The sequence below is a fragment of the Naegleria gruberi genome (assembly GCF_000004985.1).
Source record: "Naegleria gruberi genomic scaffold NAEGRscaffold_3, whole genome shotgun sequence".
In the NCBI taxonomy this organism is placed as follows: domain Eukaryota; phylum Heterolobosea; class Eutetramitea; order Acrasida; family Naegleriidae; genus Naegleria; species Naegleria gruberi.
In genome coordinates this window covers 83933-111866 of record NW_003163324.1, presented here as the reverse complement: position 1 = coordinate 111866, position 27934 = coordinate 83933, and the positions used below count along the sequence as shown (strand labels likewise).

General features: G+C 33.4%; 10 protein-coding genes across 10 annotated transcripts; 4 read left to right on the top strand and 6 right to left on the bottom strand.

Annotated features, from left to right (window-relative positions):
• Nucleotides 1-31: 31 nt before the first annotated feature.
• On the bottom strand, nucleotides 32-5341 carry NAEGRDRAFT_62183 (uncharacterized protein; the record flags this gene model as incomplete). The annotated part of the gene is made up of 1 exon (XM_002682171.1): nucleotides 32-5341. One exon carries the CDS (start codon nucleotides 5339-5341, stop codon nucleotides 32-34), a length of 5310 nt encoding a protein of 1769 aa, XP_002682217.1.
• A 526-nt stretch (nucleotides 5342-5867) lies between these two features.
• NAEGRDRAFT_62182 (uncharacterized protein) lies at nucleotides 5868-11122 on the bottom strand (the record flags this gene model as incomplete). The annotated part of the gene is made up of 3 exons (XM_002682170.1): nucleotides 5868-6200; nucleotides 6274-10954; nucleotides 11055-11122. The coding sequence occupies 3 exons, from the start codon at nucleotides 11120-11122 to the stop codon at nucleotides 5868-5870; spliced, it is 5082 nt and encodes a 1693-aa protein (XP_002682216.1).
• Nucleotides 11123-11659: 537 nt separating this feature from the next.
• NAEGRDRAFT_62181 (LRR_RI domain-containing protein) lies at nucleotides 11660-12871 on the top strand (the record flags this gene model as incomplete). Its single annotated transcript, XM_002682357.1, has 1 exon — nucleotides 11660-12871. The coding sequence occupies one exon, from the start codon at nucleotides 11660-11662 to the stop codon at nucleotides 12869-12871; it is 1212 nt and encodes a 403-aa protein (XP_002682403.1).
• A 591-nt stretch (nucleotides 12872-13462) lies between these two features.
• On the top strand, nucleotides 13463-16653 carry NAEGRDRAFT_78006 (outward-rectifier potassium channel; the record flags this gene model as incomplete). Its single annotated transcript, XM_002682356.1, has 2 exons — nucleotides 13463-14706; nucleotides 14784-16653. The coding sequence occupies 2 exons, from the start codon at nucleotides 13463-13465 to the stop codon at nucleotides 15409-15411; spliced, it is 1872 nt and encodes a 623-aa protein (XP_002682402.1). The 3' UTR covers nucleotides 15412-16653.
• A 51-nt stretch (nucleotides 16654-16704) lies between these two features.
• On the bottom strand, nucleotides 16705-18549 carry NAEGRDRAFT_45627 (uncharacterized protein; the record flags this gene model as incomplete). The annotated part of the gene is made up of 1 exon (XM_002682169.1): nucleotides 16705-18549. One exon carries the CDS (start codon nucleotides 18547-18549, stop codon nucleotides 16705-16707), a length of 1845 nt encoding a protein of 614 aa, XP_002682215.1.
• Nucleotides 18550-18666: 117 nt separating this feature from the next.
• On the bottom strand, nucleotides 18667-20301 carry NAEGRDRAFT_45626 (uncharacterized protein; the record flags this gene model as incomplete). Its single annotated transcript, XM_002682168.1, has 1 exon — nucleotides 18667-20301. The coding sequence occupies one exon, from the start codon at nucleotides 20299-20301 to the stop codon at nucleotides 18667-18669; it is 1635 nt and encodes a 544-aa protein (XP_002682214.1).
• A 430-nt stretch (nucleotides 20302-20731) lies between these two features.
• NAEGRDRAFT_62176 (uncharacterized protein) lies at nucleotides 20732-21055 on the top strand (the record flags this gene model as incomplete). Its single annotated transcript, XM_002682355.1, has 1 exon — nucleotides 20732-21055. The coding sequence occupies one exon, from the start codon at nucleotides 20732-20734 to the stop codon at nucleotides 21053-21055; it is 324 nt and encodes a 107-aa protein (XP_002682401.1).
• Nucleotides 21056-21087: 32 nt separating this feature from the next.
• On the bottom strand, nucleotides 21088-22349 carry NAEGRDRAFT_78004 (uncharacterized protein; the record flags this gene model as incomplete). Its single annotated transcript, XM_002682167.1, has 1 exon — nucleotides 21088-22349. One exon carries the CDS (start codon nucleotides 22347-22349, stop codon nucleotides 21174-21176), a length of 1176 nt encoding a protein of 391 aa, XP_002682213.1. The 3' UTR covers nucleotides 21088-21173.
• Nucleotides 22350-22764: 415 nt separating this feature from the next.
• On the top strand, nucleotides 22765-26538 carry NAEGRDRAFT_56690 (uncharacterized protein; the record flags this gene model as incomplete). Its single annotated transcript, XM_002682354.1, has 2 exons — nucleotides 22765-23099; nucleotides 25970-26538. The coding sequence occupies exons 1-2, from the start codon at nucleotides 23045-23047 to the stop codon at nucleotides 26536-26538; spliced, it is 624 nt and encodes a 207-aa protein (XP_002682400.1). The 5' UTR covers nucleotides 22765-23044.
• Nucleotides 26539-26892: 354 nt separating this feature from the next.
• On the bottom strand, nucleotides 26893-27234 carry NAEGRDRAFT_62172 (uncharacterized protein; the record flags this gene model as incomplete). Its single annotated transcript, XM_002682166.1, has 1 exon — nucleotides 26893-27234. One exon carries the CDS (start codon nucleotides 27232-27234, stop codon nucleotides 26893-26895), a length of 342 nt encoding a protein of 113 aa, XP_002682212.1.
• Nucleotides 27235-27934: the final 700 nt, after the last annotated feature.

The following is a 27934-nucleotide window of genomic DNA, read 5'->3' as shown; positions in this document are numbered from 1 at the left end:
TATTATATTAAAAAAATACCAACAATTTAGATTAGAATAAATCAGAGTCATCTTCTTCATCATCATTGATATCGGAAGGTATTGGAAATTCAATATCCATAGATTCATAAATATCCGACTCATCAAAATTATCAGCAAGTGTCTTGAATGGTGTTTCAATCATGAGTTGACAATCTTCTTCTTTATCCAAGTCGAAACATTGATAGTGATGGGAGTATCCTCTATTGTGGAGAGAGATCATGGCTTCAAAACATACCTGATTCTCACAAATGAACATTTCGCAATTAGCATCATAATTTTCCACACGAATGGCATAACGAGCTTTCTTCCGAGTGTGATGACCACAATTTTCACAGTATGGCCTATCAATTTGATTCTCTAGGAGTGGTTTGGAGTCATCAGATGTAGAGTTGAGTTTGTTTCTTCTCTTTTCCTTGACAAATTCTACAAGTTGGAGCAGAGAATGTTTTCGATCTCGAGGAACTTTGGTCGTGCATATCATGGATGCAAAACCAATGCCCATACAAGTGTAGGTAAGTGTAATGATACCTATTTCGAAGGATCTCACAGCTTGGAAGAATGAAAATTCACCAGAAACAATTGGCAGTGTAAAGTGTGAAATGATATATTTGGAGAATGTGGAATTTCTATTCGTGTTGGACCAACACTCAGATGGATTTGGTAGGAGAATGAGAGAACAATTAAGGAGCATGTCCTCAATGAGAACTGTTGCCATTCCTTCCTTTCCTCCTCTCACTCTACCATAATCAACATAATTCGAAACATTCTTAATTGTAACATTGAATTGGAATTGAATCTTTTGTAGAGAGTGAGAAATGGAGAATGGAGATTGATTGGAAAGATATTCTGTGGTAAATTCTATGTCATCAACAATTCTTTCATCCTTACATATCAGAGATGGAACAAAAAGTCCCAATTCATTGTTTGGATTACTCAACTGGGCAGTTAACAAGATGTTAGCTTGAAGAGTACTGTTGTCCTTATTAATTATTTGCCAGTTATTCCTCTTTTGAGTGAATGTATTAATAATTTTGAGAATATCGTTATCTGAAAGAATATTTTCATCAATTAGAGCTATTTCACTCATGGTTGACAATTGAGTGCTTGAAAAGGTCAGTGGTAAATCTGTTTCTTTCAAAAATTGACAAACATTTGTACGTTCCAATATGAGAGTAATATTATATTTGGAGGATGTTTCAGTATTCGAATCGTAGTGTTGACATTCATCGAATTGATCTTTCGGATTGACTATTAATTCGACATGACATTTAATATCTTCATATTTCAAACTTTCATCATTCCAAAAGAGAGCAAATCCAATATTTTGTAAATCCTTAATATTTGCATTGTTTCCTTCTTGTAATAATCCGAATTGAGAAGAAATTCCCAATTGTTTGAATGAAATTCCATTTTCACAGAATGAATTAATTTGATAATTGAAAGATCGCTTTCCAGTGTTGTAAATATTGAGCTCGTAGTTGAATTTTGATTTGGAATGGAGAGATGTACTGTATGGGATACTGTTTCTAACAAGTATTTCCTTCGAGCTCATATCAAATGTTATTTTATCCAATCCTGAAATTGTCCACTCAATTGGTATCAAATTGAGTGATGGATTAATACTACATTGCAAACTATCTAATTGTAAGTATTGGCACTTATCACCCATGTACAATGGATTTGTGGAGCAGTTACACTTATTTGGAGCTATACATTTGCCATGTGTAGAACAAACATTCGAGTCACTTGCCAACAAATCGTAACAAATAGGAAGATTGCATTCCGAGCTTGTCCATCCACTTTCGCATTCACACTGAGAGGTAGTGATGCAACTTCCATGCCTACACGATGTAGAGTTGCATTTGGTGAATTGGCAGTTCAATCCAATGAATCCTTCCTTACATTGGCAAGTGTTGTAATGAGTGCATTGTCCACTTCCATTACAAACTTGAGAATTATTACTCAAAATTCCTTCACAACTTGTGATATTACACATGGGGCCGAAATAGCCCTCATTACATATGCATGCGTTGGTATCTTGACATGAACCCTTACTGGAACAAACATTGGACTGATTAGAAAGAATTTCAAAACATTTGACAAGTTGACACTGAGAGCCATATCTTTCTGGTCGACATTTACAAGTATTTGGACTCGCGCATATTCCATTGGATGAACAAACACTTGAATCAGCTGATTCCTTTCCAAAACATGCAAATAGAGAACATTCCCCACCAAAATATCCCTCTCTGCATTTGCATTCATTTTCACTTGTGCAATTTCCATTTCCATTGCAAACATTCGAATGATTTGCCGAAATGTTAAAGCAATTTGGATAAGAACTTGAATTATTGGATATTTCTGTATGATTCGAAGGTACATCACTATCAATTATTGGAGAATCACTTGGAATTAAAGTACAATTTGCATAGAATTTTCCATCTCCATAACAGGTACAGTTGTCCAAACTTGAGCAACTTCCATTTCCACTGCAAACACCACTCTCATTGAATGTAATCCCAAAACAGGTGTGGATGGAGCATGATTCACCTAAGTAACCACTGTCACATTCACATTCGTCCAGAGATTTGCATTCACCATGTCCAGAACAAATCACACTCGAATCATTCAATTGAATTCCAAAACAAGAATGCAATTCACATGAAATACCAAAGAAACCTTTCTCACAAGTACATGAATCTGGTTGTGTGCAATTACCTTTCGAGCTGCATGCACCTTCTAATGTTGTTTTTCCAAAACATTTCGGTTCTGAACATTCTAAACCTCCATATTTGGAATTACATGAACACAAATCAGGAGAAGTACAAATTCCATTAGAATTACAAACATTTTCATCGGTTGAATTAATTTTAAAGCATACAGGAATATTACAATTTTCCCCAACATAACCCATTGAGCAATTACAATTATTGTAAGATTCACACTTTCCATTTTCAGAACAAACTTGACTCTGATTCGAGAATATTCCAAAACATTGTGAAATTTCACACCATTCTCCAAAGTAATTTTCCTCACATGATTCACAAAGATTTGGAGCTGTGCATTTTCCTTTTCCGGAACAAACAGAGCTATCATTAGAGGCAATACCATTACATGCAGAAATTAAGCAGGATTCACCTGTGAAGTTTAGGTAGCATGAGCATTTGTTCAGTTCAATGCAAATTCCATTTCCTGAGCAGGATTGGCTATTATTTTGGAATATTCCAAAACAGGAAGGTATTTCACAATTAATGCCAATGATTCCTTGGTTGCAGAGGCATGTATTGGGATAAACACAACTTCCAGATGCGGAGCATGCCCCGCTTGAGTTTGCTGCCAATCCGAAACATATTGGAATTGAGCAATTTTCACCTGTGAAATTTTCTTGGCATTGACACTTGTCAGGGGAAGTACAAATTCCATTAGAGTTACAAACACTAGAATCAGTACTATTCAAATTGAAACATATTGGAATTGAACAATTTTCTGAAGTGTATCCATCATGACAAGAACAATTATTGAAATCAATGCACTCTCCATTGGATGAACATGTACTGGAATCATTAGCTGGAATGTTGAAACAAATGGGAATTTCACAGTTGGTACCTGTGTATCCTTCTTGGCATTGACATTGATCTGGTGATTGACAAATACCATGCGAAGAACAAACAGTTAGGTTGGTGGCATTACTTCCAAAACATATTGGAATTGAACAGTCTATTCCTGTATAATCTGAATTACACACACATTCATTATATTGAATACATTGTCCATTACCATTACACGACTGAGTTTCATTTGATGGAATTCCAAAACAAAGTGGAATTTCACATTGTAATCCAATATGATTTTCATGACATTTGCAATTATTTGGAGAAGAACATTCACCAAATCCACTACATACTGAACTATTTGAAGCATCAATATTGTAACAAATTGGAATGGAGCAATTATCGAATGTAAATCTTTCAAGGCATGTACAATTATTTGGAGCCAAACATTGACCATGTGAAGAACAAACCATTGATTTACCAGAATCCAATTCATAACATATTGGGAGGGAGCAATTTTCCGAAGTGTATCCATCAAGACAAGAACAATTATTGAAATCAATGCAAACTCCATTGGATGCACAGGTACTGGAATTGGTTGCTGGAATATTGAAACAAATTGGAATTTCACATTGTATTCCAGTATATCCTTCATGACACTGACACTGATCTGGTTCTTGACAAATACCATGTGAAAAACAAACGTGACTTTGATCAGTGGCATTTATACCAAAACATATTGGAATGGAACAATTGAGTCCTGTAAAATTTGAATGACACATACATTCATTATATTGAATACATTCTCCATTACCACTACAAGACTGAGTTTCATTTGATGGCACGCCAAAACAAAGTGGAATCTCACATTGTAATCCTATGTTACCTTCTTGACAGGCGCATTCATTTGGATTTACACAATTTCCTTTTCCATTGCATGCAAATGGGTCAGTGGCAGGTGAATTATAACAAATTGAAATGGAACAATTGATTGATGTAAATCCTTCATGGCATGAACAATTATTTGGTGACAAGCAATCGCCATGGGAAGCACAAACATTGGAATCTGAACTATTCAAACCAAAACACACAGGAATGGAACAATTCTCAGTAACGTACCCATTTTCACATTGACATTTGTTATAGTCAATACATTCTCCATGTCCTGAACATGAATTTACATCTTCCGAATAGAAACCGTAACAAACAGGATACTCACAAACGCTACCAGTATATCCAACTTGACATTCACACAGGTTGGGTCCAATACATCTTCCTCTCGACGAGCAACTCATAATGGAAGTTGAATTCTCATCAAAACAAATTGGAACAGAACAGTTCATTCCTGTGAAATTTCCATAACATTCACACAAATTCACACCAATGCATTTTCCACTTGAGCTGCAAGTTGAGTTATGATTGGCCGGGATATTGAAACAAAGTGGAATTTCGCACATGTCACCTACATGATTGCCATCACATTGACATGAATTTGGTGAAATGCAAGTGCCATGAGTAGAACAAGAGTTTCGATTAGTTGATTCAAGCCCGAAACAAATTGGATGAGAACAATCTGAATGCATGTATCCATCACTGCAGGAACAATTATTAGGAGAAAGACATTGACCATGTGAGGAACATACTGTTTCGTCAGTGGCATTCGAACCGAAACAAATAGGAATTGAACAATTTGAAGAAGTAAACCCAGAGCTACAATTACAATGATTGTAATCTTGGCAAATGCCATTTTCAGAACAGGTATTATTCATAGTTGCTGGAATATCAAAACAAATTGGAGTTTCACATTGGGTGTCCATATAACCTTCAAAACATTCGCAATAGTTTGGTTTCGAACAACTTCCATGTCCCGAACATACCTTCGAATTGGTGGCATTGAAGTCAAAGCAAATAGGAATAGAACAATTGGCTCCAGTATAATTTTGATTACAAGAGCAAGAATCCACTGCAAAACAATGGCCGTTTCCATTGCACGATGCCAAAGTTTCATTTGATGCAATTCCAAAACATAGCGGAATTTCACATTGTAATCCCACATGATTTTCATGACATTTACAATTATTTGGAGAAGAACATTCACCAAATCCACTACATACTGATTGGTTGGTGGCGTCTATGTTGTAACAAATTGGAATGGAACAATTATCGAATGTAAAACCTTCAAAACACGAACAATTATTTGGAGCTAAGCATTGGCCATGCGAGGAGCAAACCATTGACTGACTGGAATCTAATCCATAACATATTGGAATTGAACAATTTTCTGAAGTGTATCCATCATGACATGTGCAACAGATCATGATCGATACATTCTCCATGAGATGAACATGTACTGGAATCATTAGCTGAAATGTTGAAACAAATTGGAATTTCACATTGCATTCCAGTATATCCTTCATGACATTGGCATTGATCTGGTGATTGACAAATACCATGCGAAGAACAAACAGTTGGGTTGGTGGCATTGATATTGAAACATAATGGAATTGAGCAATCTATTCCTGTATAATTTGAATGACACACACATTCATTATATTGAACACATTGTCCATTACCATTGCAAGATTGAGTTTCATTTGATGGCACGCCAAAACAAAGTGGAATTTCACACTGTAATCCAACATGATTTTCATGACATTTACAATTATTTGGAAAAGTAACATTCACCAAATCCACTACATACTGAACTATTGGAAGCATCTATGTTGTAACAAATTGGAATTGAACAATTATCAGATGTAAAACCATCAAAACATGTACAGTTATTTGGAGCCAAACATTGTCCATGTGAAGAACAAACCATTGATTGACTAGAATCTAATCCATAACATATTGGAATTGAACAATTTGCTGAAGTGTATCCATCATGACAGTGAAAGATCATGAAATCGATACATTCTCCATGGGATGAACATGTACTGGAATCATTAGCTGAAATGTTGAAACAAATTGGAATTTCACATTGCATTCCAGTATATCCTTCATGACATTGGCATTGATCTGGTGATTGACAAATACCATGCGAAGAACAAACAGTTGGGTTGGTGGCATTGATATTGAAACATAATGGAATTGAGCAATCTATTCCTGTATAATTTGAATGACACACACATTCATTATATTGAACACATTGTCCATTACCATTGCAAGACTGAGTTTCATTTGATGGCACGCCAAAACAAAGTGGAATTTCACACTGTAATCCAACATGATTTTCATGACATTTACAATTATTTGGAAAAGTACATTCACCAAATCCACTACATACTGAACTATTGGAAGCATCAATGTTGTAACAAATTGGAATGGAACAATTTTCAGCTGTATATCCTTCATAACATGAACAATTATTTGGAGCCAAACATTGACCATGTGAAGAACAAACCATTAGCTGACTAGAATCCAATCCATAACATATTGGAAGTGAACAATTCAATGAAGCAGTGTATCCATCATGACAAGAACAATGATTGAAATCAATGCATTCTCCATGGAATGAACATGTGCTGGAATTAATAGCTGGAATATTGAAACAAATTGGAATTTCACATTGCATTCCAGTATATCCTTCATGACATTGGCATTGATCTGGTTTTTGACAAATACCATGTGAAAAACAAACATGACTTTGATTAGTAGCATTAATTCCAAAACATATTGGAATTGAACAGTCTATTCCTGTATAATCTGAGTGGCACACACACTCGTTATATTGAATACATTGTCCGTTACCATTGCAAGCTTGAGTTTCATTTGATGGCACGCCAAAACAAATTGGAATTTCACATTGTAATCCAATATGATTTTCATGACATTTACAATTATTTGGAGAATAACATTCACCAAATCCACTACATACTGAACTATTGGAAGCATCTATGTTGTAACAAATTGGAATGGAACAATTATCGAATGTAAAACCATCAAAACATGTACAGTTATTTGGAGCCAAACATTGACCATGTGAAGAACAAACCATTGATTGACTAGAATCTAATCCATAACATATTGGAAGGGAGCAATTCAATGCAGCAGTGTATCCATCATGACATGTGCAAAGATTATGGTCGATACATTCTCCATGGAATGAACATGTGCTGGAATTGGTTGCTGGAATGTTGAAACAAATTGGAATTTCACATTGTATTCCAGTATATCCTTCATGACATTGACATTGATCTGGTGCTTGGCAAACGCCATGCGAAGAACAAACAGTTGGGTTGGTGGCATTACTTCCAAAACATATTGGAATGGAGCAATTGAGTCCTGTATAATCTAAATGACACACACATTCATTATATTGAATACATTGTCCATTACCATTACACGACTGAGTTTCATTTGATGGAACTCCAAAACAAATTGGAATTTCACATTGTAATCCAATATGATTTTCATGACATTTACAATTATTTGGAGAATAACATTCACCAAATCCAGTACACACTGAACTATTGGAAGCATCAATATTGTAACAAATTGGAATTGAACAATTATCGAATGTAAAACCATCAAAACATGAACAATTATTTGGAGCCAAACATTGTCCATGTGAAGAACAAACAATTAGCTGACTAGAATCTAATCCATAACATATTGGAAGTGAACAATTCAATGAAGCAGTGTATCCATCATTACATGAACAAAGATCATGATCAATGCAGTTACCATGTCCATAACATGAATGTGAAAAATTAGCTGGAACATTGAAACAAATTGGAATTTCACAATTGACACCTGTATAACCATTCTGACAGGTACAGGTATTAGCATCTATACAAGAACCTTTGGATGAGCAAGTAGATAAATTATCTCCACGAACACCATAACAAATAGGAACAGAACAGGTGGCAGATGTGTAATTTGCATGACAGGAACAATAATCTGGCGATACACAATCACCATGACCTGAACATACGTTCGTATAATTGGTTGCATTAATTCCATAACATAATGGAATATCACATTGGATACCGGTATACTCGATTGGACAATCGTAGGCAACACTAAAGGAAAATGGGAAGATTCCTCCTTTTCCATTTGTTGACCAACAAATATAATTATCTAATAGAGTTAAATTGAGGGAGAATGTGTAAAGCGTTTGGTCAACTCGTTCACTTAAAATTCTAGCAACGTTTGTGCTTGAAATCGTAAAGTTCAACATGTAATATTCAGCATGTTGCATAATAATTGAGTAATCTTTCCATGAGTGGAATGGATTATTAGAATCTGCCAACAGACCGCTTGCAATATTCGAAAGGATTAAATCTGAACTATTAGTTTTCAAAACTACGAGAATTGAGTTGACAAATCCATCATGGGCACTTCTCTGGAAATATGGAGAGGATAGGGTCATATTCTCCAGCCAGAGGAATGGTTCATTATATTTGGCTTGACATCTTGGAATGAAATATCCATAATCTATGGCCACAGATTCATGGGCAGAAATTTCCTTTTCTAGATTAGTCCACAATTGTTCTTTCTTGATGGAAATTTTGAAATCACACACAGATTGGAGGGATACAGTTTTGCACGAGTCGAAATCACTCTTGACAGTGAAGAAGGCTGTAAAGTTTTGTCCTGGCTCCACGTTGAATTTCTGAGGCGAATTATTGGAAATTATGATTGGATAGGAACAAGTCAATTCAACAGTGAATTCACCACCCCAATCCCCACTGTTAAAGGAAAATATTTGAATTGTAGCATTCATTTCATTCCATTCTGAACGATTTGGAATTAATGTGAAATTCACAGATGAAACTTTGGGTTCCTTATATAATAGAATAGATTGATCAATTTCTATGGAGAAATCCTGCAAATATTCATGATTGGAATACTTTAAACCAACAGAATTTGTATCTGAAAGATAAGAAACTCCATTTTCATAGCTCAATCTTGTCGAATATTCTGGAAACCTTTCGACTGAAAAATCACTAGAAGAAAAATAGTAAGATAATTGATTTCCTAATCCAGTACCAATAGTTTCATCACAAAATCCTGGATTGAATTGCAAATCTCCAACGAAACTCTCTGGTGTAATTAATGGGCCTGTGAATTCACTTCCCAAATCGTCAACGTAGAGAAGTGTAAAATTTTCAATTGACTGAATGGACATTCTAGTATCAATCTTGGAAATCATATAGTTATCAGTGAAAAAGCTTTCATAATCTGCTAGTACATTATCCGAGAGGGTTACTTTGAAATTTCCATCAATGCAACTCAAGGAATTTTCAAAATTTGACAGGCTGGCAACATTTGCAACCATTCCATTAGTATTGATATTCACTTGCGTATTGATTTTCCAATTCTTTTGATCATAGGCAAATGTGTATATCGAATGGATGGAGGAATAACCAATCGAATGGTAGGAGTCTCCCTGAGTAAAGTGTTGTATCTCACTACGAAGAGAACCATAAGGACATGTGAAATAATTGAGACCTGCCACTGAAATACTAATCATTCCAATAATACCATCCTTGATTATCACTCTGACCATTGGATTACGATACCAATCAAAGAAATCTGCCCAGTAATAGGCATAGGTCATTAGAATGGCAACATTAGTTTCAGCAGCTGCTCCTGTTAAATATTCCTGAGAGACTGGAGCGGTATTAGGATCAAGACTCACCTTGTAAAAGATAGTTTCTTGACGTATCCTTTCGAATAGACTTTCCAATTCTTGCGGATCAGCTGGTCTTTCACTAATCTTGAAATCATCAATATCAATCTTTTCAAAGACAGCTCCAATATGTCTCTTGAATTGTAAAGGAATTATGATTTGAGTATTTGCTAATTCTTGGAATTGGATATCAATACTACTCTTCAATTGATAGGTGAATCCATTCGAAACAAATTCTGTAATTTTTTGTAAAGTTGGTTGTCCATTCCATTTACCATTGAGAATTAATTTTTGAGATTGAAGATATGGAGATGAAAATACATTGTTTCGAATATTATCAATTTGAGAAAGATATGTCAATGCATATGGAGATAAATTAGATAAACAAAATTGACCCAATGAGCTCTCATACGAGTTCTGTAAAGCAAATGTCTCAATTTGAGCTGTTCCTGTAGCATAGTTATACACTGACTGTGAGGATATCATAATTAATTGAACATAACTGGTAGTTTCCACATCCAAATAAGCAAATCCATAAGCAATTAATAATGTGAATCGAGCATTGCTAGTCAATCCAGTAAATTGAACACTAAATGATGAAGCAGATAGAACAGAAACAGTTGAAGGAGATCTAGCAACACCAGCCTTAGGATCAGACAGAACGACTAGTGACTTGATCTGTTCAGTAGCATCACTCGCTGTCAAGGTGTTCAATTGATAATATTGGCCTGTTGATTTTGGCAACCTTAACAATTTACAAATGTTAACATTCCGAATATATGATAAACCTACCACAGAGTGTTCGGAGCTGATATTGTAAGAGAGAGTGAGTTGGAGCTCAATACCTTACTGGTTGGAGAGATTGTGAGGGAGGAACAGAAGGGAAGGAAGATGATTGTCTTGGATTGTGCATTAATGAAGGAAATGGACAATATGATGAGAATCAATAGGAATATGAAGTGTTTGTTCAGCTGTGAAGAGGATCTTGATGGTTTTATGTACATTTTTTTGAAATTTACATTTTAGGTAATTTCTTAATTTGTAAAATGTAACTGTCTTATCCAACCCAGTTTCAAATTGGCGCCAAATCACTCGCTTCTTGATAATAGATAGTATTAGATTTATGGAATATTTGAAATATAATTAATTGGAAAAATAGAAAAACACTGAACTCACCACCTTTTGCAATTATGGTAATTATTAGCCAGTCGCTTGACAACAAGGTACCAAATTAATGGATTACGATAATGTTACAACATCAATATTTAATCACTAGTATGAATATGGATGTTGTGGACTTTCTGAAGAGGAAGCTGTTCAAAGATAACTTGTTTATTTCTTAAAATACCAAACAACCTAACAATACTGTAGCGGCTGTACATGAAGACCACGTTTTTGCCATATTGATTGTTAACTCTTGACAAGTTGATCCGCTGATTTATCAAAAAAAATGGACAAACACACAATGTGTATCCAACTTTCACACAAAGAAGAAGCAGAAACAAGTACGGAGAACTTACTGTCGCAAGATTATAAATTCCCCACTGACATTATTTATGAAATTTTGTCCTTCTTGGATGATTTTAAATTTATTGTCATGAATTGTGCATTGGTATCCAAAGAGTGGTTCCATGTTATTTTATCAACATGTAATCATCTCAATCTGAATTGTAGATTTGGTGGTGTTGGTGGAATGAGTGGCCGATTTTTACAGAATATTGCAACTCTTAAAGTTGGTGTGATCACAAGGGATACCTATAGAAAATTAATCTTGATGAAATCATTAACTAAACTTATCATTAGATGTGATGATGAAGAAGGAGTTAAATATATAAGTGAATTGAAACAATTGACCAAACTTACGATTTATGGAAGTCATATTGGTGATGAGGGAGTTCGATATATTAGTGAATTGAAACAATTGACCTATCTTAGTATTCCTAGTAATGGTATTTCTGAGTATGGAGCTAAACATTTAAGAGAATTGAAACAATTGACCACTCTTATTATTTTTTGCAATCGTGTTGGTAATGAAGGATCTAAATACATAAGTGAATTGAAACAATTGACCACTCTTTCTATTGATGAAAATGATATTGGTGCTGAAGGAGCTAAATATTTAAGTGAATTAACACAATTGACCTGTCTTGATATTTCCAGTAATTGGCTTGGTGATGAAGGAGCTAAATATGTAAGCAAAATGAAACAATTGACCACTCTTCATATTAATAGCAATCGTATTGGAAATGAAGGATCTAAATTCATTAGTTCATTGAATCAATTGAAAAATCTTGATATTTGTAAAAATGATATTGGTGATGAAGGACTTGAATATTTTGGTCAATTGGCACAATTAAAAAGTCTTGATTTATCTTATAATAGAATTGGAGATGAAGGAGCTCAATATTTAAGTGAATTGAAACAATTGATCTATCTTGATATTAAAACTAATCATTTAGGCGATAAAGGAGCTATGCCTATTGGAGAATTGAAGAAATTGATCTATCTCTATATTAATAACAATAAGATTCGTAATGAAGGAGCTAAATACATTAGTGAATTGAAACAATTGACCAAACTTGATATTAGAAACAATTTTATTACTGAAGAAGGAACAAAATACTTCACTGAAATGAAACAATTAATAGATCTTACAATATAAAGAGGAATAATTGACAATGAAGAATTAATTAAATAACTGATTTTTGTTTGTAGCAATTGTTTACATTAATTATTCTTCACAACTATTATTGAACTTTTTCACATGCATAAAATATGTCAAAGTAACAAAAGAAGGTTTTGAACACATCAATCCAATAAAATCCTTCGCTCTTCCCAATTCACATTAACAGCTCATCCATCAAAATCACAACAACAACGAACAGTCACTCGAAGAAAAATGTCCACCACAAAACCAACAACAACAACATCATGTGGTGGGGGACATGAGCAATGTAATAGAACTAGAAGAGCGGAACATTCATCATAACAAGAACAACAGCAGCATCATGATGATGATAATGGAGAGGAAAATAATAGGAATAAATCATCATCTGTATCATCATCACCACAAGAAGAAGAAGAAGATAATGGATTGAGAGTGTTGGAAACAGTGAATAGAGAATGTTTTTGTGTATTGTGTGGAAGAGAACACGATTCCGTTGACTTTTCTGGTAATTTCTATATTGAAGCACCACCATTATCTTTAGAAAATGATGAGAATGATGAAGGAAGGATAGAAGCAGTATCACCAATGGCATCTCCTTCATCGTTGAAGAGCGTTTCATGGGATGTCATTCATCAGTTATTTGGCAATTCAACAAGTTCGGGAAATATTGAAAATATGATTCAACACTATGTGGAATTGTACTTTGGCGATGATGCAGAGAGGAGGAAATTGAGAATTTGTGATCGATTGTTTGAGTTTATTGATGGATATAGTGAATTTGTCATGTTTATGAATGGTGTAGAGCATGAGCAACGAGTTAGTGAGTTGGCACTTGCGGAACTAGATCAGGATGTGATGGATAATGAGCAAGATGTACAATTTACAGGAGAAATAGGTCATAACGATGAGAAACAAGGAGAATTTCCACAAGTATCTCAAGAACACCTCATGGGAGAACATGTAATAGTCGATTTGGTCAACTCTGGAACAGTTTCCAATGAAGAGGAAGCTCCTACACTTGATAATACTCAATCAGAATTGGATTCTGATGCAGATGAAGTCAAGGAAAAGAAATTTATGAAATTATTGAATGGATTTTCAGATAAATTGATGGGTGACATTTCAAAGGAATATATTCAAAAGCCATCACTGAAAGATTTTGCAAAAGATATTTTGAAATTGCTAATTTCCTTTGCCTTAATCATGGCTGTCATTGCATTGGGTGCTATGGCTGTCATGTTCATTGAACAAGATGTTGAATATAAGAATTATTTGGCATATAAGGAAAATCTATTGAATTCAACATTAGATGAATATTCATTTGATAATTCGACAGGAAATGCCAATGTCACTATTGATCCATTTAATCCTAAATGGACATATGGAAACAGTGTCTATTTCATGATTGTTACCTTATCAACCATTGGATACGGAGATATGTCACCAACTACTATTGGAGGTAAACTGTGGGTTGTCTTTTTTGGATTTCTAGGAATATCCCTCATGGGTATGTGGATTTCATTCGTAGGAGGTGCCATTATGAACTCTTTCGGTACTGGAATATTTGTAGTCATGCTCTACATTAAGAGATCCATTGTAATTACATTCAAAACAGCTAAAAATCGAGATTTGGAAGAAGTGATGAGAATTAAGGCAAATATGAAAAATCCAGAGCTAACACCATTGGAAAAGAAAATGTTTTCATTCTTTAATAGAGGTGCTACTCAGATTATTAACATGATTTTACTGTTGGGAGGATATGTTGTGGGAGCTGCTGCATTGTTTAGTTATTTGGAAAATTGGGAGTTTTATGATGCATTCTATTATTCGTAGGTTTTTTCAATATTTAGGAGAAAATTTATTTACAATCATATGTAATTATACTTGGTAATGATTTTATGAAAAGATTTGTAACTCTGAGTACAATTGGATATGGAGATTTTTACCCAAAGACAACCAATGGTAAGATTACATTTGGTTTCTTTGTCTTGATTGGTCTTGGATTGTTGGGTATCTTACTTGGTTTCGTGGCCAAATCCATTCAAGAATCACTTCTTTCAAATTTCAAGAAAGCCCAAAAGAAAACATTTTTGGAATTTAAGGATTTACAGGAAAAGGCAGCCATGAAACAAATTGGTAACATGATGAATAAGCAAAAGCAAAATATGACTCAAGGTTTCAATATTCTCAAAAAGGGAGGTAAAGGTGGAATTCACTTGATGAGAGCTGGAGGTGTTGGTGGACTAAACAAACTGAAACAAGGAGGAAACTTATTGAAAGAGGGAGGAGTTGGTGGTTTGAACAAATTGAAACAAGGAGGTAAGGGAGGAATGAATCTCATGAAAGCTGGAGGAGCAGGTGGACTAAACAAGTTGAAACAAGGTGGAAACTTGCTTAAGGAAGGAGGTGTTGGTGGTTTGAACAAATTAAAGCAAGGAGGAAATTTATTGAAAGAAGGTGGAACCAAACTCAAGAATGTTACAACAAAAAAGAAGGAAAATTCCTCAAGTCCATCCACACCATCAGAAGAGTAATTACATGTTTCAAACTCTATTTCAATAGAATAATAATAATTATTGAGAAAAACTGAAATATTAACAAACAATGCATCCAATGAACAATACCAATATCAGTAATAATCCATTAGTTAACACTCTGGACGAATGATTCAATAGCACAGCTGAGGAAAATCTCACTAAATCATTGTCAACAAGTTGGTTTTGAAGGGTAGTGTCCTGATCGTACAGACAAGCTGTTGAATAAAACTTTTCCACATTACTTTCATTCAAACTATTCAGTGTCAAAAATTGAACTCCTTTCCATTGAAAATGAGGTGATCCAAATACTGTGCTAGTCACTGCAATAGCTTCCAATTGACCAGAACAAGAATTGGCAATTACTGATGAAAATAACAACTTTCCAGTCCAGAAAAACTTTTGTTTTGCATAAATTTTTGCAATATCATCTCCTTTCTGAGATGCCCTCTTCAAAGTTGTAACTCCAGAGCAAGTTTGCATTCGGAGTTTAATTCCCGATGTGAATGGATCAATGGAGGCAGTTACACAATCATTGGAATAAAGATTTTTCAGAGTGATTCCTATTCCATTCTTATCTCCACTTCCCACAGAACTAATTTGAAATTGAAATGAAGTATCTGTTAAAAGTTTTGGATGATTATTCGAAACTGTTCCAATAATTCCATTTTTCCAACTTGTCAATGCAAAATTAGGTCCTTTTACAATAAATACACTATCATCATAAGCAGTTGGCATTAAAATTGTATTATTTGCAAAATAATTTTCATTCACAATGTCATCCACCAAAATAAATCCTTTCGTCTTGTCAACATTATACGAATCTGAAATAATGTAAAATATTTTGGAATCTTGATTGGTGGCACATATTTCCCTCCGTGTAGAAATGATGGAGGTTGTGTTTTTCCATCGACATGTACACCAAGTTGTGTTAAAATACTTTCCGATAGAAAAGAAAGGGTTTCCAATAATTTGATGATTTGGATATTGTTCATCAAGGGTAAAGTTAGAAGGAGTGATAGAGAGGCATGTATTTGGTTTGGCAGATATAAAATCTGTTGGAAATGTTGTTACTTGTGAGTAGATAAAGTTAGTTTCTAATTCCGTTATTGAAATTCGTCCACAATATTTATACGAATCTGATGAAGTTGATGATGAACAAGTTTTCGGAGCAATGTAACTTGACAAGGCTTGATTAACCAACAACAATACTAAACAAATAATGGAAATAGAATGTAGTTGCGGGCATCTTGACATTTTTTTTAATTTCTTTGATGCTTGACAGTTCAAATATTACCAAAGCAAAACATCTGGATCATGTTCTCCCTTATCAATAAATCCAACTCTATCTGGATCCACAAATGAAATATAAGTAGCTTTTGATTTTTCCACAAAATCAAATAATTCTTGTGAACTTGAAATCATAAAATTTGGATCCATTCCATAAATTCTAATTTCCTCAATAGTTTGATTGGATGCCAAGTGGTCAGGTATAATGAAAAGAGAGTTGACGTGTTGGGTTAGCTTTTTCAAAGTAGTATTAAATTGAATTGATTCGGGAATTTGATTACATTTGACATGTAAATTTTCAATTAATGGACATGACAAAATGTTGTGGTAATTATCTTCAGAAATTAAAGGTGCAATTGAAAGATGGATAATCAGATGAGGTCTAAAAGTTCCCAAAGTTAGAAATTCGTTAGAAATAGAATCCATTGCCAATTCGTTTTGAATTTCCAAAGAAAGTTTTCCTAAACGTGGAAGAAAGTTAGAATCTTTGAAATTTCTTAAAAGTGAAAGTGAAGCTACTGTAGAGAGCCCTTCTAATTGGTGCAGTGGAGAGAAATCTATTGAGTGATTACATTTTGGATCAATTGTTAGTATTTTGAGTGATGGAATATTTGCCAATTCCTCACAACTTCTCAATGTAGCATCCCGAATACTTTTCAATTTCTTTAAATTTTGCATTTCACTAAAACACTCAGCAGTGAATTCAAATCCTTTGAGTGAGATGTGTTCTATATTAGAGTACTCTCGGCAATAGTTAGTAAAGTTTTCCATTACAAACAACTCAGTTTGTGCAATTCCAATTCGTAAATCTGTTAAATTTGGCAAAAAGTTAACACTCCTGATAAGATTCGTAAAGACTCGATGTGTAAATCCATGTTTGGTTGCATGAATACTTTTCAGATTGATTTTTTTCTTTGGACTGGTAAAAACTCGGTCTGGAGATGCAATTAGTTTCAGTTGGCTCACATCAATAGTTTCTAAATTCTCACTTTTCTCAATTATGGATCGTAAATTATCAAATCCCATTGTTCCTTCAGTAAATGTGAGATGTTTCAACTTTTCCAAACCCATAATATCTGAAGCGTAGGCAGGAGACACTTTCAACCTAGTTAGATTTGGTAAACTTTGAAAGAATCTCTTTCCGTCATTAATTAATTTTCCTTTAGCATTAGCAAAAGAAATACTCGTCAATTTGTCTCTATTTACATTATTAATGAACTTTTCTTCATGTCCCTCTAGTTCAATATTCAACCCAATGATCGATTCCAAGTTTGGCATATAGCTCCAGTAATCAAATTTACAAGCAAACGAATAATCATTTGAAAATTCAATCGATTTCAAGTCTCTAAACCTCAAATTCGAATAAAATTCATCTTGTCCCCAAATTCCAACGTATTCATAATTTACATGCTTATACAGTTGATGAACTTCTCGTTCCTTCACCAAGTTTGTCACCTTCCCAACAAAATAACCAAACATCGCCTTGATCATTCGATCTCTAACAATCTTTCTAGCAATTTTCCATCCTGTATTCAAATTTACATTTCTAACCTCAGTAATCTTTCTCAATTCCTTCCAAAAACCAGCCTCCGACAGGGAAGTATACCTAGCCAATGGAAATTGAATAAATTCCAAAATATATAATTTAATTTCAATAGGAAGAATAAAATCATCAGATGAAATATTTTCATCGCGATCATCACATGTCGTCAGATGCATCTTCCCATCATCATCATCATTATCAACGTGATCATGATCATCCGAATCAACCAATGTTCCAGAATCACAGAGTTTCAACTTTTTCGAATCATGCACCGTGAAGAAATCTCTAACTTGTCGTTTTTTCATTTTTTTTAAGGTTTTGAACAAAATTCAAGCGAGGACTTGGCTTTCGGACTTGTTGGACATGTGGGCGGATATTAAAATTTATTGCGCTTATTTAATTTTCAATGTAATAGTGCGTCACTATCGTTTGTCTTTTTGGATTGAGGCATTTCTTAATAGTACCGATAGAATGTCCTCAAGTATACTTCCATTTTGGGAGTTTGATAATGGTGTGTCAGATAATTGAGAATCAATGAGTGGAATCGTTATCGAAGGTGAGATTGTGGTCGTTAGCAATCGCTTGAAATCATTAAGCATCTTGGTTTGCACTTTTTCTGTAAAGATTAGAGAGCCAATGTATGGATCAAAAAGGATGAAAGTTTCTCGTGGAGATTTGATTGTTTTTCGAGAGGTAGAAATGATTGAGGTTATGATGGGATACTCGTCGAAACAGGTAGAGTGGAGGGCCATGTAGAATGAAAAATTATTATCAAGTTGTGATTCAATTTTTGAGAAATTGAGCTTGGCAATACCTAATAAGGAATTAATTTTTGGAAAGGAAGTCCAGGCAATATTTTCATAAGGATCTGCAAAAAAAAATGTGTCAGTGAGTTGGTGTATCAAGTTCTTCACAGTTGTGATTGAAATATTATCGTCATCTTCTTGTAATATTTTGAGTGTTGCTTCTTTTGGAAGTAATTTCAAAATCTTGGCATTCCCGTCAATGAGATGTCTATTTCTGTAATTCCAGTATTGAATTACTGCTTTCTTTAGTAAATTATTGTTAGATATTGATGAATTCCATTGTTTCTTGTTCACAAGACTCCAATCCAACAAGTCATAACAATTTCCAAATTCAAGAATTCGTTCGAAACAATTCGAATGTTCATTCATTAATAATTTCCACAATTCTTCAGTTTTTCCATTATCAAATTCAGAGATAGACGACACTTCCACCAATTCATCCTCATTAACAGACGAATCGCTCAATCTCAATACACAAACATCATTCAACATGCAGGTATCAGTACAACCACCATAAACAATCAAATCATTTCCTCTGAAATACTCAGATTGAATTGAGGATGACAATTTTACCATTCCAAAATGTCTTCTCTCATGGAAAATATTAGGGTTAATGGATGGAAAATGAATCCATGTCAGAGTTTCCAATTCCAATCCATAAATTTCATTCCTGTGTCTCTTGTAATTATCCCAACCTGCCACCATGATCATGTAATGTTTCCCATTCAATTCCAAGCATTCTGCTCTATGAGTGGACATTTCTGGAGGTGGTAAACCATTACATTGGCCAGTCAATTGAGTCCAAGTTTCGGTTTTTACATCAAATACATACAAATCATTTCTTCTTCCCAAGAATTGACCTCCATCATCATATCCTCCTTGAATATACAACTTTCCATCATGGAATACATCACAATGATCGGTTCTAGGACATGGAACATTCGAAAGATCAGTAATTTCCACTCTTCTCCATTCCAACGTTTCCAAATCCAAAACATGAACTAAATTAATAGAAATCCAACTCTTCTTTCTTCCTCCAAATATTATCAACTGATTATTGTAAATAATCATCGATTGACCATCTGTTCCAGGAGGAATTTGGTTTCCCCTACATTCGACAACTTTCCACTCACCAGTTTCCAAATTCAGACAAGACAATTCATTAGTTTTGTTTCTGTAATAACCACCATAGATGTACATTAGGTAATCATTGTGGATACATGCAGAATGTCCATATCTTCCACATGGCATGTCACCAAAAGAACTAATTTCTGACCATTGACATGTCAATAAATCAAAACGAAGAATATCAGAGAGGAAATTACCTCTCATATCACATCCTCCGAATACAATTAAATATCTTTCTTTGAATAACACTGTGCTATGCTGTGGGAAATTGAATTGTTTAATATTCGAAAGTAAACTAAACCTACCCCTCTTCTTTGCAATAATAATTTGTGTGGATTATTTTGTGGTAGAGTATGACATGATATTTTCAACGATGATGAACTTTCTGTGGACTGACCTATGAACATTTTTTTTAATTGAATTGTAAAATTGTAAAGAGATTATCAAAAAACTATTCGAAACTGGGTGAATGTGGAACTTATTTAAAAATAGGCCTAACGTCTTGTTCAACACTTTGTTATTTGATTCGGTATTAAGTTCCAAGTTGAAAAAAATGTCAATAATCAAAACTGTTTCTTTTAGTGATGACTTGAAAATATTTGAATATGAACAAGTTGATTTACCATCACCTTCATCGGAATGTACAACATTCATCACATCTCCAGGAAGTGTTCCTCCTCCTCCACCATCAAATCTTCCAATTACTAAACAATTGACAGCTTTGACACTTCCTCTATTGCCATCAAGTGATGATTTGGAGAAAATTATGAAGAAATTAAAGAAACCAACCGAACAACATATTGTTGATTTTAGAGAAAGATATGAATTGGCATTGAAAAGAGATCAGGAAAAATTAAATCAAAATAATCAAAACTAAACTTGGAATTTCATTAATAATTTCAACAATTTGATACAGAGATATTTACATGATATATTTAATATTAGACTATTTACATAATTTAACCAATTTAACCAACTGGCCATCTATCATACTATTAGAAACCAAGTTCCTTCTTCAATTCGAAATATCTTTCAATTTTTTCATTTCTTGCATCATTTACACTGAAACACAAATGATCAGAATAATCAGAAACTCCATAGACATCCTCAATAGGAAATGGAATCCAACTCAGAATTGAATTACAAAACCAAATGAAATATCTATCTTGCATCAATTGACCAAATTTCAAATTTGAAAATCTCAAATCCAATTCAGTTTCATCATTTGGTAAATTCTTCTCCTCATCCAAATTCAATTCCTTAAATAATTTCCTAATACCATTCTTGATAATGGCATCTTTTCCAAATATTTTGATTGGTTGATTAGTGGCAGATGGAAGAATTGCTTCTACACTCAAATCACGTGACAAAAAGGACGAGAAGGATTTGATTTCCAATTTGAGAAAAAGATGAATTGGTTTCTCTTTCAGGAAAATGTCAACAAGCCAATTGACATCACTTAACCATCCATTAGGACATTGAATGTGGAAAGATTGTCCGTTATGTGAATTACTTTTTGTGATGAAACACGAACTGGACATGTCACTATATACTTGTGACAGGTATTTAACGTTATCATGTGAATGACCTGTCAAGATGTGAATATTTAAGGAATTATGAGTTTGGAATGAGTGAAATTTTCTCAGACAATATCCTCTCTTATAGAGCCAATCATAGCATTTACCAACTTGTTCATCTCCTTTCCATGTCGATTGGAAGAAAGCTTCCCAAAATGATTCACTTTCGAATATCTTTTCATAGACATCTCTATTGATCAAATATGGTTTAAACCAAAGAAATTCTTCCTTTCCAATGAATGACACAATGTTAGACCAACAATTTTCATTCAATCCTTCAATTTCGACTCGTTGGATAATTCTCTTTTCAGATCGATCAGCAGACGAAACCATTTCACTTGGACTAATTGTAGGAGAAGTAGTCAAATCATACACTGTACGAATCTTCTTTGGACAAACAACCTGATTCTCTATCTGTCTCTGTATATTTTCATGTTCTGTAAAATTGAGAAATGCACCACTTTCAAAAACACTGTCTTCAAATATTGATTCATCATTGAAAAGGTGATAAAAATCTTCATCTAAAAAGTCAAAGTATGTTCTCTTGTTGTTGTTGTTGTTGGATGATGAAGAAGCACTTGGGGTGTTGTTCATTTTTTTTTGAAAATTTTAAAATGTGTTTTAAAGTTCGATCTATTTTTCATCCAAAAACTAAAAATTTTGCTTCTGAAAAATTATTTGGATTCTCATGCAAATCTTAGAAATACTAATATGACATATTCGAATGGAGGGTTTGGAGTCGTTCATGAACAATTGTTTCTCTGGATTGTGTTTGCTTTAAAACAAGCTCTTGAAGTACCACATTCTCAACAGGGCATGAATCTTGTCTTCCAACTTGTGTACCATATGATTGTATCGCAAAAGAACTATACGAAATTCTCGAGAAATTCATAGAGAAAGATACTACGAGAAATAGTAAAGATGATAGAAAACTGACTACTATTGGAAACTCTTGAGCACACACTTTAATCCATAAAAACGAAACGATTAAAAGCAATGATATTCCAAGTTGCAAAAAAATCTTAGTGTTAAATGTTTATTATTTGTGTGTGGTTAGAAAGGTAAAATAAACCAATAATCGAATGTATCTCGTCAAAAATGTTTCTCATAAAAACTATAAGAAACCAATTTAATCTCTCTTTGGTCTACCAGCAGCTTCACCAGTCAATGGAGCCCAATTGAAAAAGTAGATATCTCTCTTTTCTTCCAAAGGTCTACAATAAAGAATGTTTTCTTCATTCAAATTCTTCAAAGTTTCTGGTTGACCAATTGCGTTCTTGACAGTTGTAATGACAGCCAAGGAGAAGAAACATGAAAGACCGAACAAACCAGCTTGCTTGAGTGGTAAGACAGCAGTTCTTTGGAGTTTAAAGTTATATGGGAGAGGCATGTTAGTTTCGAATGTTTTTTTTGTGTTAAAAGTAATGTGAAAAGTGTTATTCGAAAGGTGGTGAAATAGGCTGGCAAGAAGATTCTTGGTCGGGGTTTCAAGGATTCTTTGGATTACAAAAATATTGTGAGGATTCTTAGCCAAGTTGCCCAAGAAATTATTAAAGACAAGTTCCGTATCAAAAAAAATTATACGAAAGAATCCTTGGAAGAATCCAATGTTGATGTTTGGCATTCGTGGATGATGAATACATTAATTTAACACGATTAGTTGTGTGAAAGATTTGTTAAATGTGTTAATTGGATAGTGTATTCGTATAGCTTGAACTTATTGGAAAGGTTTAGTTTTGGAGAAAGTAGCATAGTTGATGTTGGAGTTCAATTTTACTTTTTAAAAGAACGAGAGGAGGTGAAATAATGAGAGAAAAGAATCTTTTGTTGACTTTGATGTGGTTACCACAAAAGATTTTTCCGTTTCCTATTCGATTCGTCTAGTTTACAATAACTAGAATTGTAACTACAGTTTCTTCTCAATCACTTTCCACCCACTTTATTTTCATGACTCTTTAATAAAACAGTAGGTTTCTAACTGTTTTTAAAAACTGAACTTTCAAATTTGAAATTAACAAAAAAAAATGCTCATTCCACTTCCCTCCAACAATTCTTCGTTTATTCTTCATCAATCGACAATTAATGATCGGAAGAAGAATTTTGCAAATAATTTTTTAAATAATTGTAAAAATAGTGAAAAATTAATTTCAATATTGTTGGATGGAAATGGAAATGAACAAACGATTGATGATGAGAATAATGTTTGTTCACTATCTGAAATTGATGAAAATGATGAGGTTGTATTGCCATTGTATGATTATTCAGAATTTGTAAGGAAACAACAAGATTGTAATACTTTAAATACTGCCTTTTTAGGAAATGGCAAAGAATTATTGGGAAATGGTATTGAAAAATGTGCAATTAATTTTAAAAAGGATATATTCTCTGATTTGTATGATAGCAATTCATACATTTCCTTGAATAGATATGTCGACCAAGTATATTATGTGAATATAAATGGAATTAATCAATTGGAATTGAATAACATCAATTATTTACACGGAAATGTTTGGAAATATTTCAACATTGAGCAAAATTCGATTCATACACTGAAAAACAATTTACTCGAATGCAAAATATCTTCCAAAAATGGAATTATATATGAATGCCCAGTGAAACATACTCACAAGTACAGTCAGGAAAGATATGACATTTTAATGAGAAATGAACAATTGCCAATTTCTGAATTGAATAATTTTTGCTATTTTGCAAAACATTCTCATGTTGTTTGCTTGTACGATTTTAATAATCATGCAGCGATTGTTGCATCTAATTTGGGTGATACTGATTCTGTTTTGAGAGGATTTCTATTGGAAAATGAGTATATTGATGACATTTGTCTAGTATATAAGGCAGATTTTTGTAAATTTATTATTACTAATTTTGGAAGATTATTTTATGAAATTGATAGAAAATTTTTGGAATTTAAAACAAATTTAAAATTTAAAAAGATATTTAACTGTGAATCATTTAAAGTACTATTGTATTGCATTATGGAAGATAAAAGTTTAGCAACAATTTCCCATAAAGGAAATAATTTAATATTTACAAAAATTAAATCAATTAAAAACAAGATTAAAAATATAAAATTTTTGGAAGGTGGAACGTTATTAATTCAAACCATTGCTAATGAGTGGATATTCAAGGAAGGAGCCTATTCAGTCAAGTTTCAATTCTTAAAATCTAAAAATGGAATAGAATTTACAAATTTGAATGTGCACTCTATATTAGGATTAATTCCAAGAACAACCAAAAGAAAAAGAAAATCACCACTCGATACCAATTCATTACCATCATGTATAGATATAGATGGAAATGGTTCCACACACATTTGTTTTCTATTGCAAGATTATTCACTTTATATTTCTAATAAGAAAATGTATTCGATTGCCTTTCTAAAATTCAACTTGATTGATATTGGATTTCCATTGCAGGAATTGAATTCTACTTCATATCAGGATAGAGAGCTGATAATCAAACGAACAAATCATGGAGTTATTTTTGGAATTGAAAAATCACCTCGGTTGACTCACTCTTTAATTTCACATTGTAAACCATTATTCGAAAAATGCAAACAAAATCAATTGACCGACATTTCTTTCTATCACTGGAAATAATCATCAAAAAAAATACCACAAATTGATTGACCAAGCAGGTGTGAAAATGTCTCACTTTTACGATGATTCAAAAGCACAAGAAATCCAAGATTGGATTATTAACAAAATACAAGATAAGTGCACTACGGCTAATCCTCTTATACTTTCTCAATATATTATGGCACTGATGGATGGACTGATGGAAAGATCTAACGAATTAAATGTCAGAGAAGTATTAAAAGATCAATTGGATGATTTTATTGTAGATGTTTCGAATTTTGTTTCGGAATTGATGAATGCTGTGGAGAGAGGATTGTTTAGAGAGAAACCAAATCCGTTTCTTGGTAAATCGCCACCATCTGGACTTGTGGATATTACTATAGTTTGTATCTTGAAAGAACGAGAATGTTATGAAGATTAGTTTCGGTTATTGATGAAATTTAAATTGATTTCAAATGATACTAATATAAACAAAGTTTTTAAAAGTACAATCACTGAATATCAATCACATTACAAAACAACCGAATCACTATTTCCAGTCATCCATCATTAATCACAAAATATCAAAAAAAATGGCTGAATTGCTAATCTTTGGAGGTATTGCTCTCTTCTCTACAGTAGTTGGGACAGGATGGTACACGTGCTTCTATAAACCCATGTCCCAAACCGAAGAAAACTCAGGAGGACCTTCCACCAATCAACAACCAGCCGAAACTGCCATAAAATTAGAAGAATCCTCATCGATAGAATCCATTCTGCATTCCGATAAGAAAATTACAGATAGAGAATACATTGGCAAGTTGGAGAGGGCTCGACTGACGAAAATGATCATTCCTGGAGAGTCAATTTTCGAGGAGGAGGACCAACATGATTTCACTAACTATTCAGGAGAGGATTATTCAATGAATGGAATGGAAGGATATGAGGAATTGCCAGAACATAATATTTCATTGGTACTGGAGAAGAATTCAAAGAGGAAATTGGATTTCATTCCATCCACTTCATTCAAACAAGTTCCACAACAGCAGCAACAACAACAACAATCGAAAAAGAATGACTTGTCTCATCAGGAAGAATCTGATGATGGAGGAATTGATTTGGATAAATTCTTGCAAAAGGATCAGGAAATTAAAGAATTGGAATTTGAGAAGAATCTCAAAGAAAAGTATCCATTCAATAGTTTCTAGGCAATTTCTTATTTTGTAACAATAATAATAATAATATTGGAATAATATTTTGTTTGATTGATGAATGTATTCTCGCAACTCCTAATCAATAATCGAGCAAAAGAGATAATTTCCATGTGATACCAATAAGAAATTCGAGAATTTTGTGTATAATTTCAGAAATACTCCACAATCATGATAAAAAAGTAAATAACATAACTAATTTCCTTTTTAAATATGTGTGAAAATCAAATTACTTGTATTATTCTCTATTTACATGATATTTTTCATAAGATTTAATGATGATGGTGATGAATCGGAGGAGGAATATTTAACATCATCATCATGAGATGGAAATTTACAAAGAATGCATTCTTAAAAGTAATTACTAATAATTGAAATTCTACTCGTATTCAAAATCGTTGCCGATTCATTTGGTGAATTTTCTGGAGTATTTGCATGAGGTTGAACTGCAACACTAGCTGCAGTGCCATCCATTAATTGACTATTATCTGTGAAGGAACTAGGCAATTGATTTCCAATAGAAAAGTAAACATTTCCCAATGATGGAGATTCTCCAGGCATTTGTTGTTGATCTATTTGAATCATTGGAGGTAATTGATTAACATCTTGGAATGCATTACTCGACTCATCCGAACTATTAACCAAATTATTATTATTTAAATTATTTAAATTATTATTATTACGGATGAACATGATTGATAAAACCACTCTCGGGTATATTCGATTTATGTCTATTAAACAATTCCAAAGCTAAATCTACATTCCAATTCGACTGAGTAAGACAATCATGACACAAGTAATAATTTAATCTTGTTTTCTGACTTAAATCGACCATCATGTTGATTCTTACTTGGCACAATTCCAAATTCCTCCAATCCACCTGAGCATCACCCAATATCCGCAGAGAAAGTATTGGTGGCAGTGAAGTTTTGTTTTCAATTTCCTTTGGAATGGTAACAAGTAAATATTCACAATGAGAATAATTCCACTGAGAGGAAGTTAGAAAGGAGAGACATTCATTCTCCGATAGATAGGAACAAGTTTGATTATGAAGAGTTTGAAGAGCAGCCAATTGTTGTTCTGTTATATTATTAGTGTTTTGCATATTTAAATGATGATAATTATTAATTTGCTTCTTTGATGATGATTAATATATATTGATGAGATGATGATGATTAGTAGTAGTAGTAGTTGGAGTATTGTGATTTCATCCAATACACACAATAGAAGAGAATATTGATGAGATTTTTTGTGTTTTTTGAAGCTTTGAGATTCCGCAATGTGTGATCATAATAAGAAGTGTCTTTCTATGAAAACAGTTGGAGATAAATATTTGGCAAGGTTACAATAATATTGGCTGTGTTCACTATAAGTGTTACATTGTGTGGATGAC